General features: G+C 50.4%; 1 protein-coding gene across 1 annotated transcript in view; it reads left to right on the forward strand.

The window, feature by feature from the left end:
* Positions 1 to 16,200, forward strand: part of SLC52A2 (solute carrier family 52 member 2) — a 304,222-nt gene that overhangs the window by 18,015 nt on the left and 270,007 nt on the right. The window contains exons 10-12 of the mRNA XM_083624236.1: positions 7,142 to 8,160; positions 9,565 to 9,688; positions 11,471 to 11,722. Coding sequence (XP_083480362.1) covers positions 7,142 to 8,160; positions 9,565 to 9,688; positions 11,471 to 11,683 — 1,356 coding nt within the window. The 3' untranslated portion in view covers positions 11,684 to 11,722. The remainder of the gene's footprint in view (positions 1 to 7,141; positions 8,161 to 9,564; positions 9,689 to 11,470; positions 11,723 to 16,200) is intronic.

Below are 16,200 nucleotides of genomic sequence, written 5' to 3' on the forward strand. Positions count from 1 at the left end.
TTAGCAGGACCCAGTGATGCTCTCTGCTCTGCCAGAGACTCCATCCTTTTCACTCCACCCTGATTTCCCTGAGGCTGTGGAGCTCTGGAAAGCCTTTGTGCCAAACAGACCCCCCTCTGTCTGAGGCCACAGGAAGAGGGGTGGGGAGCTGCGTCACAGACAAACTCGGGACCAGAGGGCAACCCAGGGCTCTTGAAAGCAGGCGTCCTCTTGCAAGCTCATGGAGTGCCTCTGGGCCGACAAACGCCCTCCCTGCAAGGGTGACCCACCAGGGAGGTGTTTACTGCTAAGGCAGGCAGGGCTGGAGTGCATAGCTGTCAACTTTCAGATTTGAAAATAAGGGATCAGCAGCCTCACCTGTCCCAGGGACAGTCCACGGGATATCTAACAATCCGGGATAGCAGCAGGAAATGGTGCTGGAATAAGGGGATTTCCCGCAAAAAAAGGGAAGGTTGACAGCTATGGGAGCGTGGCCACTGCCCTGGTGCTGTTGCGTCTTCTGCTGCAAATCCACACCATGATCAACTCCTGCCCGGAAACCAATGTCCCCACTGTGGAAAGACGTGTGGATCCAGAATTGGCCTCCACAGTCACTTACGGACTCATTGTTCAAACCGTGTTTATGGAAGAAGAAGAAGAGGAGTTTGGATTTGATATCCCACTTTATCACTACCCGAAGGAGTCTCAAAGCGGCTAACAATCTCCTTTCCCTTCCTCCCCCACAACAAACACTCTGTGAGGTGAGTGAGGCTGAGAGACTTCAAAGGAGTATGACTAGCTCAAGATCACCCAGCAGCTGCAGGTGGAGGAGCGGGGAAGCGAACCCAGTTCACCAGATTACAAGTCCACAACTCTTAACCAGTACACCACACTGGCTCTCTCTGGAAGACAATTTTACTCGGCTATGAGGGATCACCAAAAATGAAAAGAAGAAGGCATGCCTAAGACCATCATCAGAGCCCTGCTGGATCAGGCCAATGGCCCATTTAGTCCAGCACCCTGTTCTCACAATGGCTGAATGAGCAGTTGCCTGTGGGAAACCTGCAAGCTCAGGATTCGAGCACAAGATCAACTCTCCCCTCCTGTGGTTTCCAAGAAGCGGTATTCTGAACCATCTCTGCCTCCAACGGACTACTACTCTGTGTGGCCAGTAGCCACGTACAGCCTCATCCTCCGTGAATTTGTCTAACCCCCTTTTGAAGCCTGTGGCAGGGAGTTCCATAGTCAAATCATGCGCTGCCCTGAATATTCCCGCATTCAGCTTCCTGGGATGTTAGGAGAGAGGGAAGAGAACTTCTCCCCATCCTCTGCCTCCGGGCCATGCATCACTTTCTAACCTCCTGTCTCTTCTCCAAGCCAAGGAGCCCCCAAGGCTGCAACCTTTCCCTGCCCGCCACACCCCCTGGGAAGGCAGGGTGTGACATCTGCAAGCTGACAGATGTGCCAGATCTGTGGTGGGGAGGAGGAAGCCCATCATGTGCTCCTGCTCAGCTCAGCTCGGCTCAGTGGAGCAGGGAGCCCCAGGGGCCAGGAGGAGAAGGAGGAGCATGAGCCTCCCTTGAGCAGGTAGGAGGTCAGCCTGGGGGGTGCTGGGGGGGGTCTGGACGGACACTGCAGGTGGTAGCAGCGAGGAGAGGGAGAGACTTGGGGTAAATGCGGGGGCAATCTGGCAGCCTCTGTGCCCCTTCTTTTGGGGAGGGTTGTTTTAAACGGCTCCTCACCTGCCGGACAGCCTTTCCACCTTTTCCTCCTCCAGCCCCCCAGAAGTTAAATTTCTACAAAATGCAGTTTTGCAATGTTCCCTTCTTTAGCCCTTCCCGCTAATGATTGATTCGGCATTCTTGAGTCAGGAGCTGGGGAAAAGGTTATGGGTAGTTTACTTAGACTCCCGGCTTCAGAAGGCAAGCGCAACAAACAGATGGAGCCAGGATGGCGCCTTCCCTGAACCACAGAATTGCAGAGTTGGAAGAGACCCCCACCCCAATGGTTCCATGGAATTCAGGGTGACCCTCTGGTTTCAGAGCAAAGGAGTTCCAAGTCCACAAAGGCGTCCCCATTTTCATCTACCTGGTGGGGGGACAGAGACACAAGGTGGGGGGGTTTATTAGCAGCATAAGTCAGAGTTGCTCTTTAAGGTAAAGGGACCCCTGACCATTAGGTCCAGTCGCGGACTCCTCTGGGGTTGCGGCGCTCATCTCACTTTACTGGCCGAGGGAGCCGGCATACAGCTTCCGGGTCATGTGGCCAGCATGACGAAGCAGCTTCTGGCGAACCAGAGCAGCGCACGGAAATACCGTTTACCTTCCCGCTGGAGTGGTACCTATTTATCTACTTGCACTTTGATGTGCTTTCGAACTGCTAGGTTGGCAGGAGCAGGGACCGAGCAACGGGAGCTCACCCCGTCACGGGGATTGGAACCCCCGACCTTCTGATCGGCAAGCCCTAGGCTCTGTGGTTTAACCCACAGCGCCACCCGCGTCCCTGTTGCTCTTTAGCCATACCTTAATTCCCAGGTGGAGGGGTGTTGAGTCTTAACCTGAGGGCAATTTCCCTGCCTGGAGAAATCATGGGCTCCCCCGACCACCAGATGGGGTTGGGGCCCTCAGCTGTCACTCACTGCAAGGGGGAAATAATCTCTGCCATTCCCCATTTGCTGTGTGTGTGTTTTTGTGTGTGTCTACATCTGCTTTCATAGAATCTTAGAATTGGAAGGGACACCAAAGGCCATCTAGTCCAACCCCCTGCGATGCAGGAATCTCATTTCTCTGTTCATTTTTCTGTCACAGTTGTGAGGAAGCTACTGAGAAAAATTGAAACTGAAAATTCAAAACAAAACGCTTCAGTGGTGCAATTTAACTCCCCATCCATCCCTGAAGTCAATGGGCATGCCTTTCATTAGGGAAGCAGCCCAAGGCTGCTAATGGGTCTACTCTATGCAGACAGTAATGCCCTGGACTGGGCCAGGGGTGTGGGGGAGGGGGGGCAAATGGCATCTTCTACCTTTTAAAGAAAGTAAGGTAAGAAGACAGTGGAAGACAGGAGTGCCTGGTGTGGTCCATGGGGTCACGAAGAGTCGGACACGACTAAACAGCAAGGTAAGAAAGAAGAAATAGAAAAGGTGAGAGCAGCAGCGGCAGTTCTTGATAGCCAAAAAACTAGGAGGCAGCTCCTGGGGCATCAACAGGTGGTGGTTTTTTTGGGGGGGTCAGAACTATTTCTGTCCTTGCTGCCTGCCTCTTTGTCCACCCCCACCCCCAAATCCTACCTATGTTTCCTCCTCCCCCAAGGTTCCCCCATAGCTCCAGATTGCAGCAGGCCCCCTTTTGCAGACTGCAACAATTCTCCTCTTTGGGAGGGGCAGGGGCAGTTTAAAATGAGGCCCCGATGTGGAAAAGGTGGCGGGACTTTGCCCCTTCTTGGGCCAAGTCCCAAGACCGTGTCTGCAAGAGGAGGAGGAAGAGACGGCTGCCTGAGAGCTCCATGGAGAGGAGGTTAAAGCCTAATTCTGCCAGGCTCCACAAGCACGGTGCCCCTTTGCCCCTTTGCCTGAACAGGGAGATTCCTGGCCAAGAACAGGAGAGATGGGAGGTATGGAGATTGTCCCTGGACATAACCAGCCTCCGAAACGCGCTTCAGTGCACATTTAAACATGCATCTCCCTAATTCACACTTTTCAAACACTCAGGGACTCAAAACACATCTAGCTTTCAAAATCTGCATTTCTCTGAATTTTGCAGTGCAGTTCACCAGCCACATAATATGTGCAAAAATGCATATATCGGGGAGAAGTGTCGATAATGACGTACATGCTAATGAAAGCAGCATAATTTTAGGGGAAATTGTGTAATTCGGGCAATGTTGCATACTAATATGCCCATTAGGAGAAATTTCTACTAGAAAGCTGGTGAATTTTCATGAGGACCATAGCTGTCAACCTTCCCCTTTTTGTGGGAAATTCCCTTATTCCAGCGCCGTTTCCCGCTGCTATCCCGGATTGTTAGATATCCCGTAGACTGTCCCCGGGACAGGTGAGGCTGCTGATCCCTTATTTTCAAATCTGAAAGTTGACAGCTATGGTGAGGACCTTTTAAAGAAATTGAAAACTGATGTGGAAATGTGGAGAAAGGAACTCAAGGGTGGAAAAGCAAGAAACCAAGAGAAACTGAAGTTGGCAGATTCGCCTCTTCCTGCCCCCCAGCAACACCTTGGGGGATTTGCTCCCCAGACCCTGAAAGACTTCTTTCTGCTGGAGGAGACAGACTGATGGATTCTACCTGGGTAGCAGCCGGAGCAAGCCTGACCCACAGACACTCTCTGCTTGTTTCTTGGCATAATATCACAGGGAGATTCACCTGCAGCACAGGCTCCTCCGACACTCCTGCTTTGTGTCGCCCAAAAGGAGAGCCCGAGAAAAAAGCAGGCAGACGAGTCAGACCAACAGAAGAGGTGCAAACAGCAGCAACAAAGATCTTGGGACCTTCAGTGATCACAAGCCCAACACGAGTCAGCTGTGTGATGCTGGAGGGAGGGAAAACTCAGGGGAGAATCGTCTTGGGGGGGTGGACCCAGGAGAGGCCTGCTGTTGCCCTCAACTCCTGCCTGGGGGTTTCCCTTAGAGCAGGGATCGGCACCCTGTTCAGACCCCCTATTAACCCAAACATTCATTGGGGAGCTGCCATTTAATCCTAATCTGCATGGTGGTCGTGCTCCTGTTGTGACCCAGCTTGAGTTTGGCCTCCACACACTAGTGGGTCCCGACCCACAGTGACATGGGGGGCGTCTCATTCTCTGCTGGGAGGGGAGCGGGGCCTGGGCCAGATGGGCCCCCTTTGGCCTGATCCAGCTGCTGCAGCTGGGCTTCTCTGACGCTCCCCAAGGCCACTTCCAGACCTATTTATCTGGATTTGTTCAATGTGGCTGGTGGTCTGATTTATTAGCAGGGAGTTGAGCTGGCCTTGGCGCAAGCAAGGGGGCATTTTCCTGTTCCTTGGTTGCGTAAAAGCGCCAAAGGAACTTTAACCATGCAACCGGATTCGGCTGAGATGGACTTGAATCCCAACCCAGACTAGCGGCAGTCTGCAAGGACCACAAATAATAATAAAACGTAATGATAATAATAATAAGATCCTAGGCGAGGAATCCGGGTGACGACACTGATGTCATTCAGATAGCAGCTCTCAGTCTCAATGTTCTCTCGATAAATTTGGCAACCTTCTCTGTTGTCGAGCTGTTCTGGTCGGCTAGGAGTGAGAACAATTTGGCTTCACAAGAGCGGCCCGGGATGGCAGATAGGAGCGGCGTGATGGTCTCGTCCCTGAGATCTTTATATAGGGAGCAAGACAAGAGAACGTGTGACACAGTCTCTACGTAGCCAGCTCCACAGGGGCAGAGCCGGTTCTCGAATGAAATTTTTTGATATCTACCTTCAAGAGCAGCTGAGGGTAACATTTAGTCTGGCCAGTGTAAAGGCCCACCTGAGTTTTGGAATGGTTAAGGTAGACAAATAAGGTGCCCGAAAATCAAAGTGGGAGGGGGGCAGATAAGCGTACCAAGCACTAAATTTCTTAATATAGGCCAGATTATTCTGCTGCTCAATATCCTTCATGCACTGGTCAATAAAGGTTTTTGCCTTGGGGAGACCCATTTTCAGGAGATGCTGTGCTTGGAGGCCACATGCAAGTAGTTTTTGATGCACTACTTTGGACCACCGACTTAATAGGTCATAAGATTTTATGGTAACTATATTCGTAATGTATTTTTGTCGGTGTTTGTCCTTTGATGCTATGGCCTGTCGGCTACGCAAATAAAGTCTATTCTATTCTTCAGGACCACAAATATTTGAAACCCTTTGCCTGACTGGCTTCCAGAAGCAGCACCCACCCACCCCCCAACATCTGCAACTGTTAAGCCTGCAGCCCAAACCCACCTCTCAAAAACGGAGGCGGATTGGCAGAGGGAGACACCGGATGGCTTGCCTTGCAGAAAAGGCCAGGCATTCACTCAAACCCCAGGGAATCTCAGGGCATTAACCACATTAACCATGCAGTTAACCTGTGGAACTCCCTGCCACAGGAGGGAGTGATGGCCACCAGTTTGAATGGCTTTAAAAGAGGATGAGACAAATTCATGGAGGAGGAAGAGAGGGCTATTGATGGCTCCTAGTCAGGATGGCTCTGCATTGCCTCCACAGTCAGAGGCAGCAATGCTTGCTGGAAACTACAAGAGGGGAGAGGGCGCTTGTGCTGGGGTCCTGTTTGTGGGTTTCCCTTTGGGGCATCTGTTGGCCCCCGTGAGAACCAGGTGGGCCCTGGCCTGATCCATCAGCCTCTCCTTATGCTCTTCTCTTCTTTTCTTTTTTTAATATTTTTTTTTATTCATTTTTCATTTTCGTTCATTACATCCATCTTGAATTCTTAACGTTTACTACATGTTCCCTCCTTCCCCTCCAAGACTTCCCCCAACTTGCGTTTCTGGTTTGTTTCTGTTTTCACCCACTTTGCTATCTCTCCACAGAAAAAGTTATTAATAACATCACATCAAACATCAAAAACATAAAAATAAAATTAAATACATCATCTTATTTCACTTTCTTCCAAACATTTTCTGATGCTAATACTGTGGATGTCTATTTAAATCCTGCCATCAAGTCTATTGCCTTTCTTTGTTTCTGCAAGTATAATATGAATGGTTCCCAATCTTTTTCAAAGTCTCTGTTGTCTTTTTCTCTTTGTCTGTCTGTCATTTTTGCCAATTCTGCATAGTTCATCAACTTCTCTTGCCATTGTTCTTTAGTTGGTATTTCTCCAGTCTTCCAATTTTGTGCGATCAACATTCTCGCTGCTGTAGTGGCATACATAAATAAAGTCCTCTTTTTCAGTATATCTTGGCCTAAAATACCTAATAGAAAGGCTTCTGGTTTTTTTACAAAAGTTATTTTCAACATTTTCTTCAATTCATTATATATCATTTCCCAGTAGGATTTTACCTTTTTGCAATCCCACCACATATGATAGAATGTACCTTCTGTTTCACATCTCCAGCACTTTTTCTTTGCGTTTTTATACATTTTTGCCAATTTAACCGGTGATAAATACCATCTGCTCTTCTCTCCTTAATCCGCTGCCTCCTTTTACTCTTCCAGAAGCGGCCGGCAGCTGCCAACCCGCCTCCCCCTGACCCTCCCGCCACAGCGATGAGCTTGGTGGTGCACGCCCTGGTCTGCCTGCTGGGCACCGGCTCTTGGGTGGCCATCAACGGCATGTGGGTGGAGCTGCCCCTCATCGTGCCCAGCGCCCCGGAGGGCTGGTTCCTGCCATCCTGCCTGACCGTCATCACCCAGCTGGCCAATGTAGGGCCCCTGGCCGTCACCCTGGCGCACCGATTCCTCCCGGGGCGGCTCAGTGAAGTGGGCGTCATCTACGTCATCCTCTCCCTCGGCTCCCTGGCCTGCCTGCTGCTGGCCTTCTTCTGGGGGGAGACCAGCGTGGTGGGCGGCTCCCCCCGGAGCGTGGCCCTGCTCAGCCTCTTCTTCCTCCTGGCCCTGGTGGACTGCACCTCCTCCGTCACCTTCCTGCCCTACATGCAGAGGCTGCGGGCGCCCTACCTCAGCACCTACTTCGTGGGCGAGGGACTGAGCGGCCTCCTGCCAGGGCTGGTGGCGCTGGGCCAGGGGGTGGGCACGCTCCGCTGCGTCAACGGGAGCCAGCAGGGCAACAGCACAGGCCTGCGGGCAGAGTACCAGCCGGCCCGCTTCTCCGCCACCGCCTTCTTCCTCTTCCTCTGTGCCATGACGGCCTCTTGCCTAGCTTCCTTCCTCCTCCTCAACCACCTGCCAGCCGCCAGGCGGGAGCAGGCCAAGGAAAAGTACCGGGTGCGAGTCCAGATGGAGGTGGCGGGCGGCGGGCGGGCCACGGTGGAGGAGCGGCCCAGGCTCAGCGACCCCGCGGGCAGCCTCTTCGGATCCGGAACCTACTCCTGGCCCCAGGTAGCCTACATCTTTGGGCTGCTGGGCTGGGTGAACGCCCTGACCAACGGCGTCCTCCCTGCGGTGCAGTCCTACTCCTGCCTGCCCTATGGAAACACCACGTACCACCTCTCTGCCACGCTGGCTGCCTTGGCCAACCCCCTGGCCTGCCTCCTGGGGATGTACCTGCCCAGCAGGTGAGTGGGCTGCTGGGAAGGGGGGCAGAAGGCACACACAGGGCCCTTGGCTGGGGTCAGTTCACAATATGTGCAGACGGTCTGGCTGAGTCAGGGCTTGCGCTGTCAATGGAGGGGCGTGGGGCAGACCTCCAGGATTTCCTAGAATTGGACGGGACCCTAGGAGTCCTCTACCTGTAGTCCAACCCCCTTCAGTGCAGGAATTGCAGCCGAAGAATCCCTAATCCAGAAGCCATCCAACTTCTCCAACAAAGGAGAACTCCGCCACCTTCCAAGGGAGTCCGTTCCACAATAATAATAATAATAATAATAATAATAATAATAATTATTATTATTATTATTTATTATTTATACCCTGCCCATCTGGCTGGGTTTCCCCAGCTACTCTGGGCAGCTTCCAACACAATGTTAAAATACAGTAATGCATCAAACATTAAAAGCTTCCCCAAAAAGCTTCAGATGTCTTCTAAAAATCTGGTAGTTTTTTTTTCTCTTTGACATCCGATGGGAGGGCATTCCACAGGGCGGGTGCCACTACCAAGAAGGCCCTCTGCCTGCTTCCTGGTAACTTGGCTTCTCGCAATGAGGGAACCGCCAGAAGGCCCTCGGAGCTGGACCTCAGTGTCTGGGCTGAACAATGGGGGTGGAGACGCTCCTTCAGGTCTACTGGACCGAGGCCGTTTAGGGCTTTCAAGGTCAGCACCAACACTTTGAATTGTGCTCGGAAACATATTGGGTTTCTTATGGTCAGAAAGTTCTTCCTGACATTTAGTCAGAATCTCCTCCCTTGCAATTTGACTATGTTGGTTCGGGTCCTCTCCTCTGGAGCAGCAGAAAACAAGCTGGCCCCATCTGCTGAGTGGCAGCCCTATAGAAGTTTGAAGGTGGCTCTCAGGTCACCTCTCTCGCCCTTCCGTCTTCTCTTCATGCCCTTTGCAGGCCCCCTTGGGGTCTGTGGGGACGGAAGACGTTTTTCAACAAGAAATGTAACCAATAATGGAGCTGGCCCAGGAAGGGTGGCTGGCATTAAGGCAGCGTGCCCAGGTTGGCTCCAGCACCAAATCCCTCAATCATCCCGATTTGAGCAGGACATCCTGGAAATACAGAAGCCGTCCCAGGTCCCGAATGGACCCCAGAATGTCCTGTTTTTTGGTCCCATGTTCTCACGGGAGCCGGCTGACTCACGCAAGAGCATGAGACCAAAAACTAGCACCTCTGTTTTGATTAGAGGGGGGTTGGAGGGAATGCAGCCCCCCAGCAGAGGCGCCGCTGAACCTGGAGAGGGCAGGATGCCCTGGGGTTAAGCCTGGCGGCCTCCAGCAGGCCAGGGCTGTTGGGAGGCTCCTGAGCTGGGATCCTGAGCCATTTCTCTCCCCCTCCCCGACTTCTTCCCCCCCCCCCCAGATCCTTGATGCTCATGGGAGTTTTGTCGCTTGTGGGATCCCTGTTTGCTTGCTACATCATGGCCATGGCAGTGCTCAGCCCTTGCCCTCTCCTGCTGCATGGATCCCATGGAGTCGTCCTCATTGTAAGTATCAGTGGGGGGGCAGGATAAGCACCCTTCCTCCCACTTCAGCTTCCTCAGGCACCCGGAGGCAATGCCTTCCACCACCGTCTCCCAAATCGGATGCCGAGCTGCCTCACCGTGGAATACACACACACACACACACACACACACACACACACACACACCGGAAGTCAGGCCTGCTCCACCAGTCCAGCATCAGCAAGCAAGCAAGTACAGGAGGGGCCAGGAAAGTGGGCAGGGGGAGAGAAACCCCCACCTCTTGTTTATTATGGGACATCTAAACAGACGTAAGGGGACGCGGGTGGCGCTGTGGTCTAAACCACAGAGACTAGGGCTTGCCGATCAGAAGGTCAGCGGTTCGAATCTCCGCAACGGGGTGAGCTCCTGTTGCTCGGTCCCTGCTCCTGCCAACTTAGCAGTTCGAAAGCACGTCAAAGTGCAAGTAGATAAATAGGTACCGCTCTGGTGGGAAGGTAAACGGCATTTCCGTGTGCTGCTCTGGTTCGCCAGAAGCGGCTTAGTCATGCTGGCCACATGACTCGGAAGCTGTACGCCGGCTCCCTCGGCCAGTAAAGTGAGATGAGCGCTGCAACCCCAGAGTCGGCCACGACTGGACCTAATGGTCAGGGGTCCCTTTACCTTTTTATCCTTCTTTTTTATTACTTTCAGGACAGCAATAAGAATTATAAAACCAACATACAGTGGTACCTTGGTTCTCAAACTTAATCCGTTCCAGAAGTCCATTCCAAAACCAAAGCGTTCCAAACCCAAGGCGCACTTTCCCATAGAAAGTAATGCAAAATGGATTAATTCGTTCCAGGCTGTTAAAAACAACCCCTAAAACAGCAATTGAACATGAATTTTACTATCTAACGAGACCATTGATCCATAAAATGAAAGCAATAAACAATGTACTGCAGTCACACAATCAATCAATCAGTAGCTGAACTGGGTTCCACACAGTCACAAGAACAAAAAAAACAGAGCCACAAAAACACAAAATAACGAGCTAAAACAGACAGACCTCAGCGTAATACTCAAAATGGAAGAGTAACACTCAAATCAGAAGCGTAACACTCAAAATGGAGCATGTTCGGCTTCTGAAAAACAGTTCATGAACCAGAGCACTTACTTCCGGGTTTGCAGTGTTTGGGTTCCAAGTTGTTTGAGTACCAAGGTACCACTGTATTAAGGAAAATATTTTAGCCAGCTGAACCGGCAGAAGGCATAGGTTGGCAGACATATCTAATGGGCTCCCATTTAACTCAGTATTGCCTGCATGAACTGACAGCTGTGGATCTCTGGGGTCTCCGTCAGGGAGCCCTTGTTAAGCAAGGAAGCAGCAGGATCAGTGGTGACCCAGGTGAGGGTTGAAGAGGCCAGGAGGGCGAAGAGGTCCTCGCCTGAGAGTCCAGGGTGTCACAACCAAAAAGGCCCTCCCTCCAGGCACTACCAGGCACATGACCTCATTGGGTGAGGGGCACCCAGGGAAAGACCCCTGGCAGCTGTTTTGGAGGCGGGCAGCTTCATGTGAGAAAAGGCAGCGCTTGATATCATGGCCTCCGAACAGAGACTAGTATCCTCTTCTCCCCACTGTGGACTGCAGAGCCCCTACGGATCAATCATGCACAAGATCTAACACCTGAAGGTGGCCCAATGTCAGGGTGCTTCAATGAACCTGCATTTGGTGGCCTTGAGACCCTGTGCCTTCACCCACTGCTCATCGATAGGGCACCCAGAGGCCCTTGGCCACCCCCTGCTGACGCTTGGCTTCCTTTGCAGATCCTGTGCTGGGTGCTCTTCGTCGGCCTTCTCTCCTACGTCAAGCTGATGATCGGGGTGGTCTTGCGGGATGAGGGGCACAGCGCCCTGGTCTGGTGCGGGGCGATGGTGCAGCTGGGCTCCATGGTGGGGGCCCTCCTCATGTTCCCCTTGGTCAACGTCTACAACCTCTTCCGCTCCGGAGACCCTTGCAACACCAGCTGCCCTGTCTAGAGGGGTCTCAGAGGCCCACGACTTTGCGAGCCAAGGATGGTGTCCATTAAACTTTAATTAGTTTAATGTTAAGTAAACGTCCAGTGCGCTTCCAACGCCATAAATCTTATCTCAGCAGAGAATTTCGTGCAGCGGTTGAAGAAGGCAGGAGAGTCAGTACCTTTCAATGAAGAATCCTGGAGCAAGCACTTTGGAACTCAGGAAAAAACTTTATTTACAAAAGAAAAACCCTGGCGATAAAGCACACATGCTTTTATCTCCGGCATAAAGAAAACTTTACTCTAAACTTAACTCATATCAGCAAACACGCCCATGGCCACAAACTGAGTCTGCGAGTCAGGTCAAGGGGGGGGAAACACACGGGTGAACTGACTATTTATACAAACTAACTCACATTCCTGGATGCTTAATGACTTCCAGCTGCTCAGTGATTAGAGCGCCTTGTTACCTCTTAACCCTTTAGTACCAACAGATGGTTGTGCAATCTCAACAACCCAGAGGGAACTTGGAACCCAGTGCCTAGAACCCTGCACAGCTGCATCAGATCAGGTGGACCTGAGACACAGTGCTTGGGACCTGGGGAGATGCTACAACTGCACCCACCCCCATGATGGTTGCAATGGCTGTGTGGAAATGTGCTTGCGCAAGTGTCACGGGCACAGATGGTGCAACATTTGCAGTTCATGGCAAATGGCATCAAGAGCTGCCCCTGCTGAGCCAACTCATGTGCAAGAGCAGGCGGACCAGCCCAGCTCAAAGCAGCGAAATGAAGGTCTCCCCTGGGCAGCTGGATCAGCTGCTGCTGCTGCTGCCTCATTCTAGCCCAGAGAGGCTACTTTCCTTGCCCTGACACCAGACAGGACATGGGGACCAAACATTCCTGAACTACAGGTCATCTCTATCGCTTGCGCAAAGCTGTGAATTACATTTTCACTGTGTTTTCTTTTTCCAACTTGGAGGCTCTGCTGTTCTGACATACCACTCGGACTGAAAACGACTAAGCACCCATCTGCAAAAGCTGATCCCCAAACCCTTCGGGTACAACATGGGTTCAGATAACTCATTGCCTTGTTTGCAGCCCCACCTGATGGTTTAACATCAATGCACCTTTCTGGGCTGTTTCTTTCCTCTTCACTCACACTAGGAGGAAACAAACCACAGTCCCTGGGATGGCCTTACGCTTGGATCGGGAACTGTCCTTTGCTTTGTCCAGCAAACCACAGTCTGCAACGCTACGGATTCTGGTTTGTTTGGAAAGAAACATGCAGGTCACGCTAAGCCAGAGGTGGTGGTTGGTTGCATGAACCAGGGAGAGCAAAAGGAGTGAGATTAATTTATGCACACTAAGCAAAGGTTTCTGGCAGGGGTGGGGAACCTGTGTTGCCCCCCTTGTATTGTTGGACTCCCATCAGCCTCAGTAGGCATGGCCAGTGGTCGGGGGGGGAGTGCTGGTCCAGCAACATCTGGAGGGTACAATGCGATGTGTGGACATGGGCTCTGTTGGCAAAGCAGCAACTTCTCCAACTGCTCAGAATCCCGAAGCTATTATTCCCCTCCCCTTTTAATTTCCAAGGCATTGCAGATGCTGCTTTGAAACAAATCGACATCACGTTTTCTTTTGAAATAAAGAGCAGAAGGCTGACAGTTTAGACAAGGTGTCCCAGTCTTGCCTGCCTTCATCTTCATACCGAAGGCAAATTGTTTTTCTTATCCATCTTAATTGATGGTTCTGTTTCTTCTCCCCACTGTTCAGCATACACACCCCGTGGCATTATGGTCACATCCGTAACCATTTCTCTATTATTTCTAATAGTAGTAATAATAATCCTCCTATATGTTAGGAGGGAGCAAAATAGGATCCGGCTGAATCTCATAACCTCAGACCCATGACTTGGTGCCACTCAGAATAGTCCTATGCTCAACAAATGAAACTAATTTGTAAAAATGTTACATGGGGGGGGGGGAATACGAGAGAGAGACATTACACACACTTTTGTAAATCAACAAAATCTTCAATTAAAAACAAATAATAATAATAATAATAATAATAATAATAATAATAATAATAATGTCCTGTGCTACCAACATGGCAGGAGTGCCTTGGGTGCTCTGGTCCATGGGGTCACGAAGAGTCAGACACGACTAAACGACTAAACAACAACCACCACCAACACAGTGTCAATCCAACCAACTCCCAGGGACTTACATCACGCACATGAAGAAAAACATACCCTTTTCCTGGAAAATACAACTCATGGGGTAGCAAAAGAGATTCCCTGTGCTCAGGGCCAGATTGAGGTTTGATGAGGCCCTAAGCTACTGAAGAGGAGCTTTATATGGCCAGCTGTCCTTTGTCAACAACAAATTGTTGCTGTTTTTTGTGTTCTGCAGGCTAGCAGGTAGGGCCCATGACTTACATCATAAGAGCCTACACAACACAAAACACTGTTGCTGTATGTAGCTTTTATTTTATTTGTTTTATATTTTGGAAATGTACATCCAGGTTTTTTCCCTTTCATTTTTTTGGGGGGGCCCAAGAGAGTGGGACCCTAGGCTATAGCTTGTTTAGCTTATACATAAATCTGGCACTGCCTGTGTTGTATTTAGCAGAAGCTTCAGATTGAAAGAGATCTGAAATTCAATTTCCTCCAGAAATGTAGAGCCCAGCCACGATCTGCAGTGCCGCACGGAGCTCCCAGGGGGCAGCAGAACCCCCCAAAAGACACAGCCAGGCACCCAGAAAGATGTGCAGGGGGGGCACATTCCAGGCAGCAGGACTCAAGAGAGAAGGGAGGCAGCGTCGCTGGCAAGAGCGCTGAGTGTGCCCATTGTCCTGTGTGGGCTGTGCCACCCGCCCTCTAGAAATGACCCCCCTCATGTCTTCCATAATCACTGGAATTAAAAGTGGGGGGGACTGGGAGGCACAGCCTCCTTCTGCCTCTCAGTGGCAGCAGCTCACAGGTGGTTGGGTTTAATTTCACGCTGTGAAAACTCCACCTGAGGACCAGTGCTCTCACCTGGCGACACCAGCAGATCCAAGCGTAGCAGCAGCGCTCCGTTCACAGGAAGCTGTGCAAAGGGACTGCGCTTGTTTCCTGAGAGCCTGAATTCCCACAAGGACAACGCAAAGTCTTGGGCACTTTGAAAACGTCCAAGTCCTCTCTGGCATCATGACGGAAGCAGGGAGTGGGCCGTAGCCCACAAACGCTGCCGCCACCATATGTGTTAGCCTTCAAGGTCTCACAAAGACTCTTCATCATTGCTCTAGCAAAGGCTAACATGGTTTTGCTCCCCCTCAAGAAACTGGGTTCACACCTGCCTGTGCTGAGCCTGGCAGGCACCCCTCTTTCTTCTTCTTTGGCTATCCCTCGTAGCCAAGTAAGATTGTCTTCCATGAACATGGTCTTAACATTGAGTCCATAAGTGACTGTGGAGGCCAATTCTGGATCCACACGTCCTTCCACAGTGGAGACATAGGTTTCCGGGTGGGAGTTGATCATGGTGTAGATTTTCCAAGTGTGCCTTCCTCTTAGCACGTTTCTCCCTTGCATCCTGAGTTCGAGTGTCTTCAAAACCCACAACACCTTTGGTAAAGGCTGTTCTCCAACTGGAGCACTCACTGGCCATTGTTTCCCATTTGTCGATGTTTATACTGCATTTTTTTAGATTTGCCTTGAGACAGTCCTTAAACCTCTTTTGTTGACCACCAGCATTACACTTTCCATTTTTAAGTTTGGAATAGAATAGTTGCTTTGGAAGACGATCATCAGGCATCCGCACAACATGACCAGTCCAACGAAGTTGATGTTGAAGAATCATTGCTTCAACACTGGTGATCTTTGCTTCTTCCGGTATATTAGTTCACCTGTCTTCCCAAGTGATGTGTAAAATTTTTCAGAGACACCGTTGATGTAATCTTTCGAGGAGTTGGAGATAGCGTTTATAACTGGTCCACGTTTCACAAGCATACAGTAAGGTTGGTAGTACAATGGCTTTGTAAACAAGCATCTTGGTTTCCCTGCGAATGTCCTGGTCCTCAAACACTCTGCACTTCAATCAGGAGAAAGCTGCACTCGCAGAGCTCAGGAGATGCTGGATTTCAGCATCAATGTTGGCCTTGTGGAAAGATAACTGCCCAGGTAGGAGAAGTGACCGACATTTTCCTTTTTTTTTTTTATAAGATATTTATTGAGATTTTACAAAAACATAAGTTTACAAAATAGAAAAAAGTCATATAGAAAGAAAAAGATAAAAAAGAGAACATACAAAAATACATTAAAAAGAAAAAAGAAGAAGAAAAATACAAAATACAAAAAACAAATAGATAAAAAGGAATTAAAAACAAATCCGTTTTTTGTAACTTTAAACTCATTAGCTTGTTTCCTTGGCCTCCTCACACCTCCCCTTTTTGTATTCCCATTTAAATAATCAAATCAGCAAATCCTTACCCTCTTTCGTTTATCTTAACTCTGTATCTTAACATATTATAACTCTATATTTTCATCCATTATCAATTC

Source organism: Podarcis filfolensis (genome assembly GCF_964270895.1).
Source record: "Podarcis filfolensis genome assembly, chromosome: 7".
Classification (NCBI taxonomy): Eukaryota; Metazoa; Chordata; class Lepidosauria; order Squamata; family Lacertidae; genus Podarcis; species Podarcis filfolensis.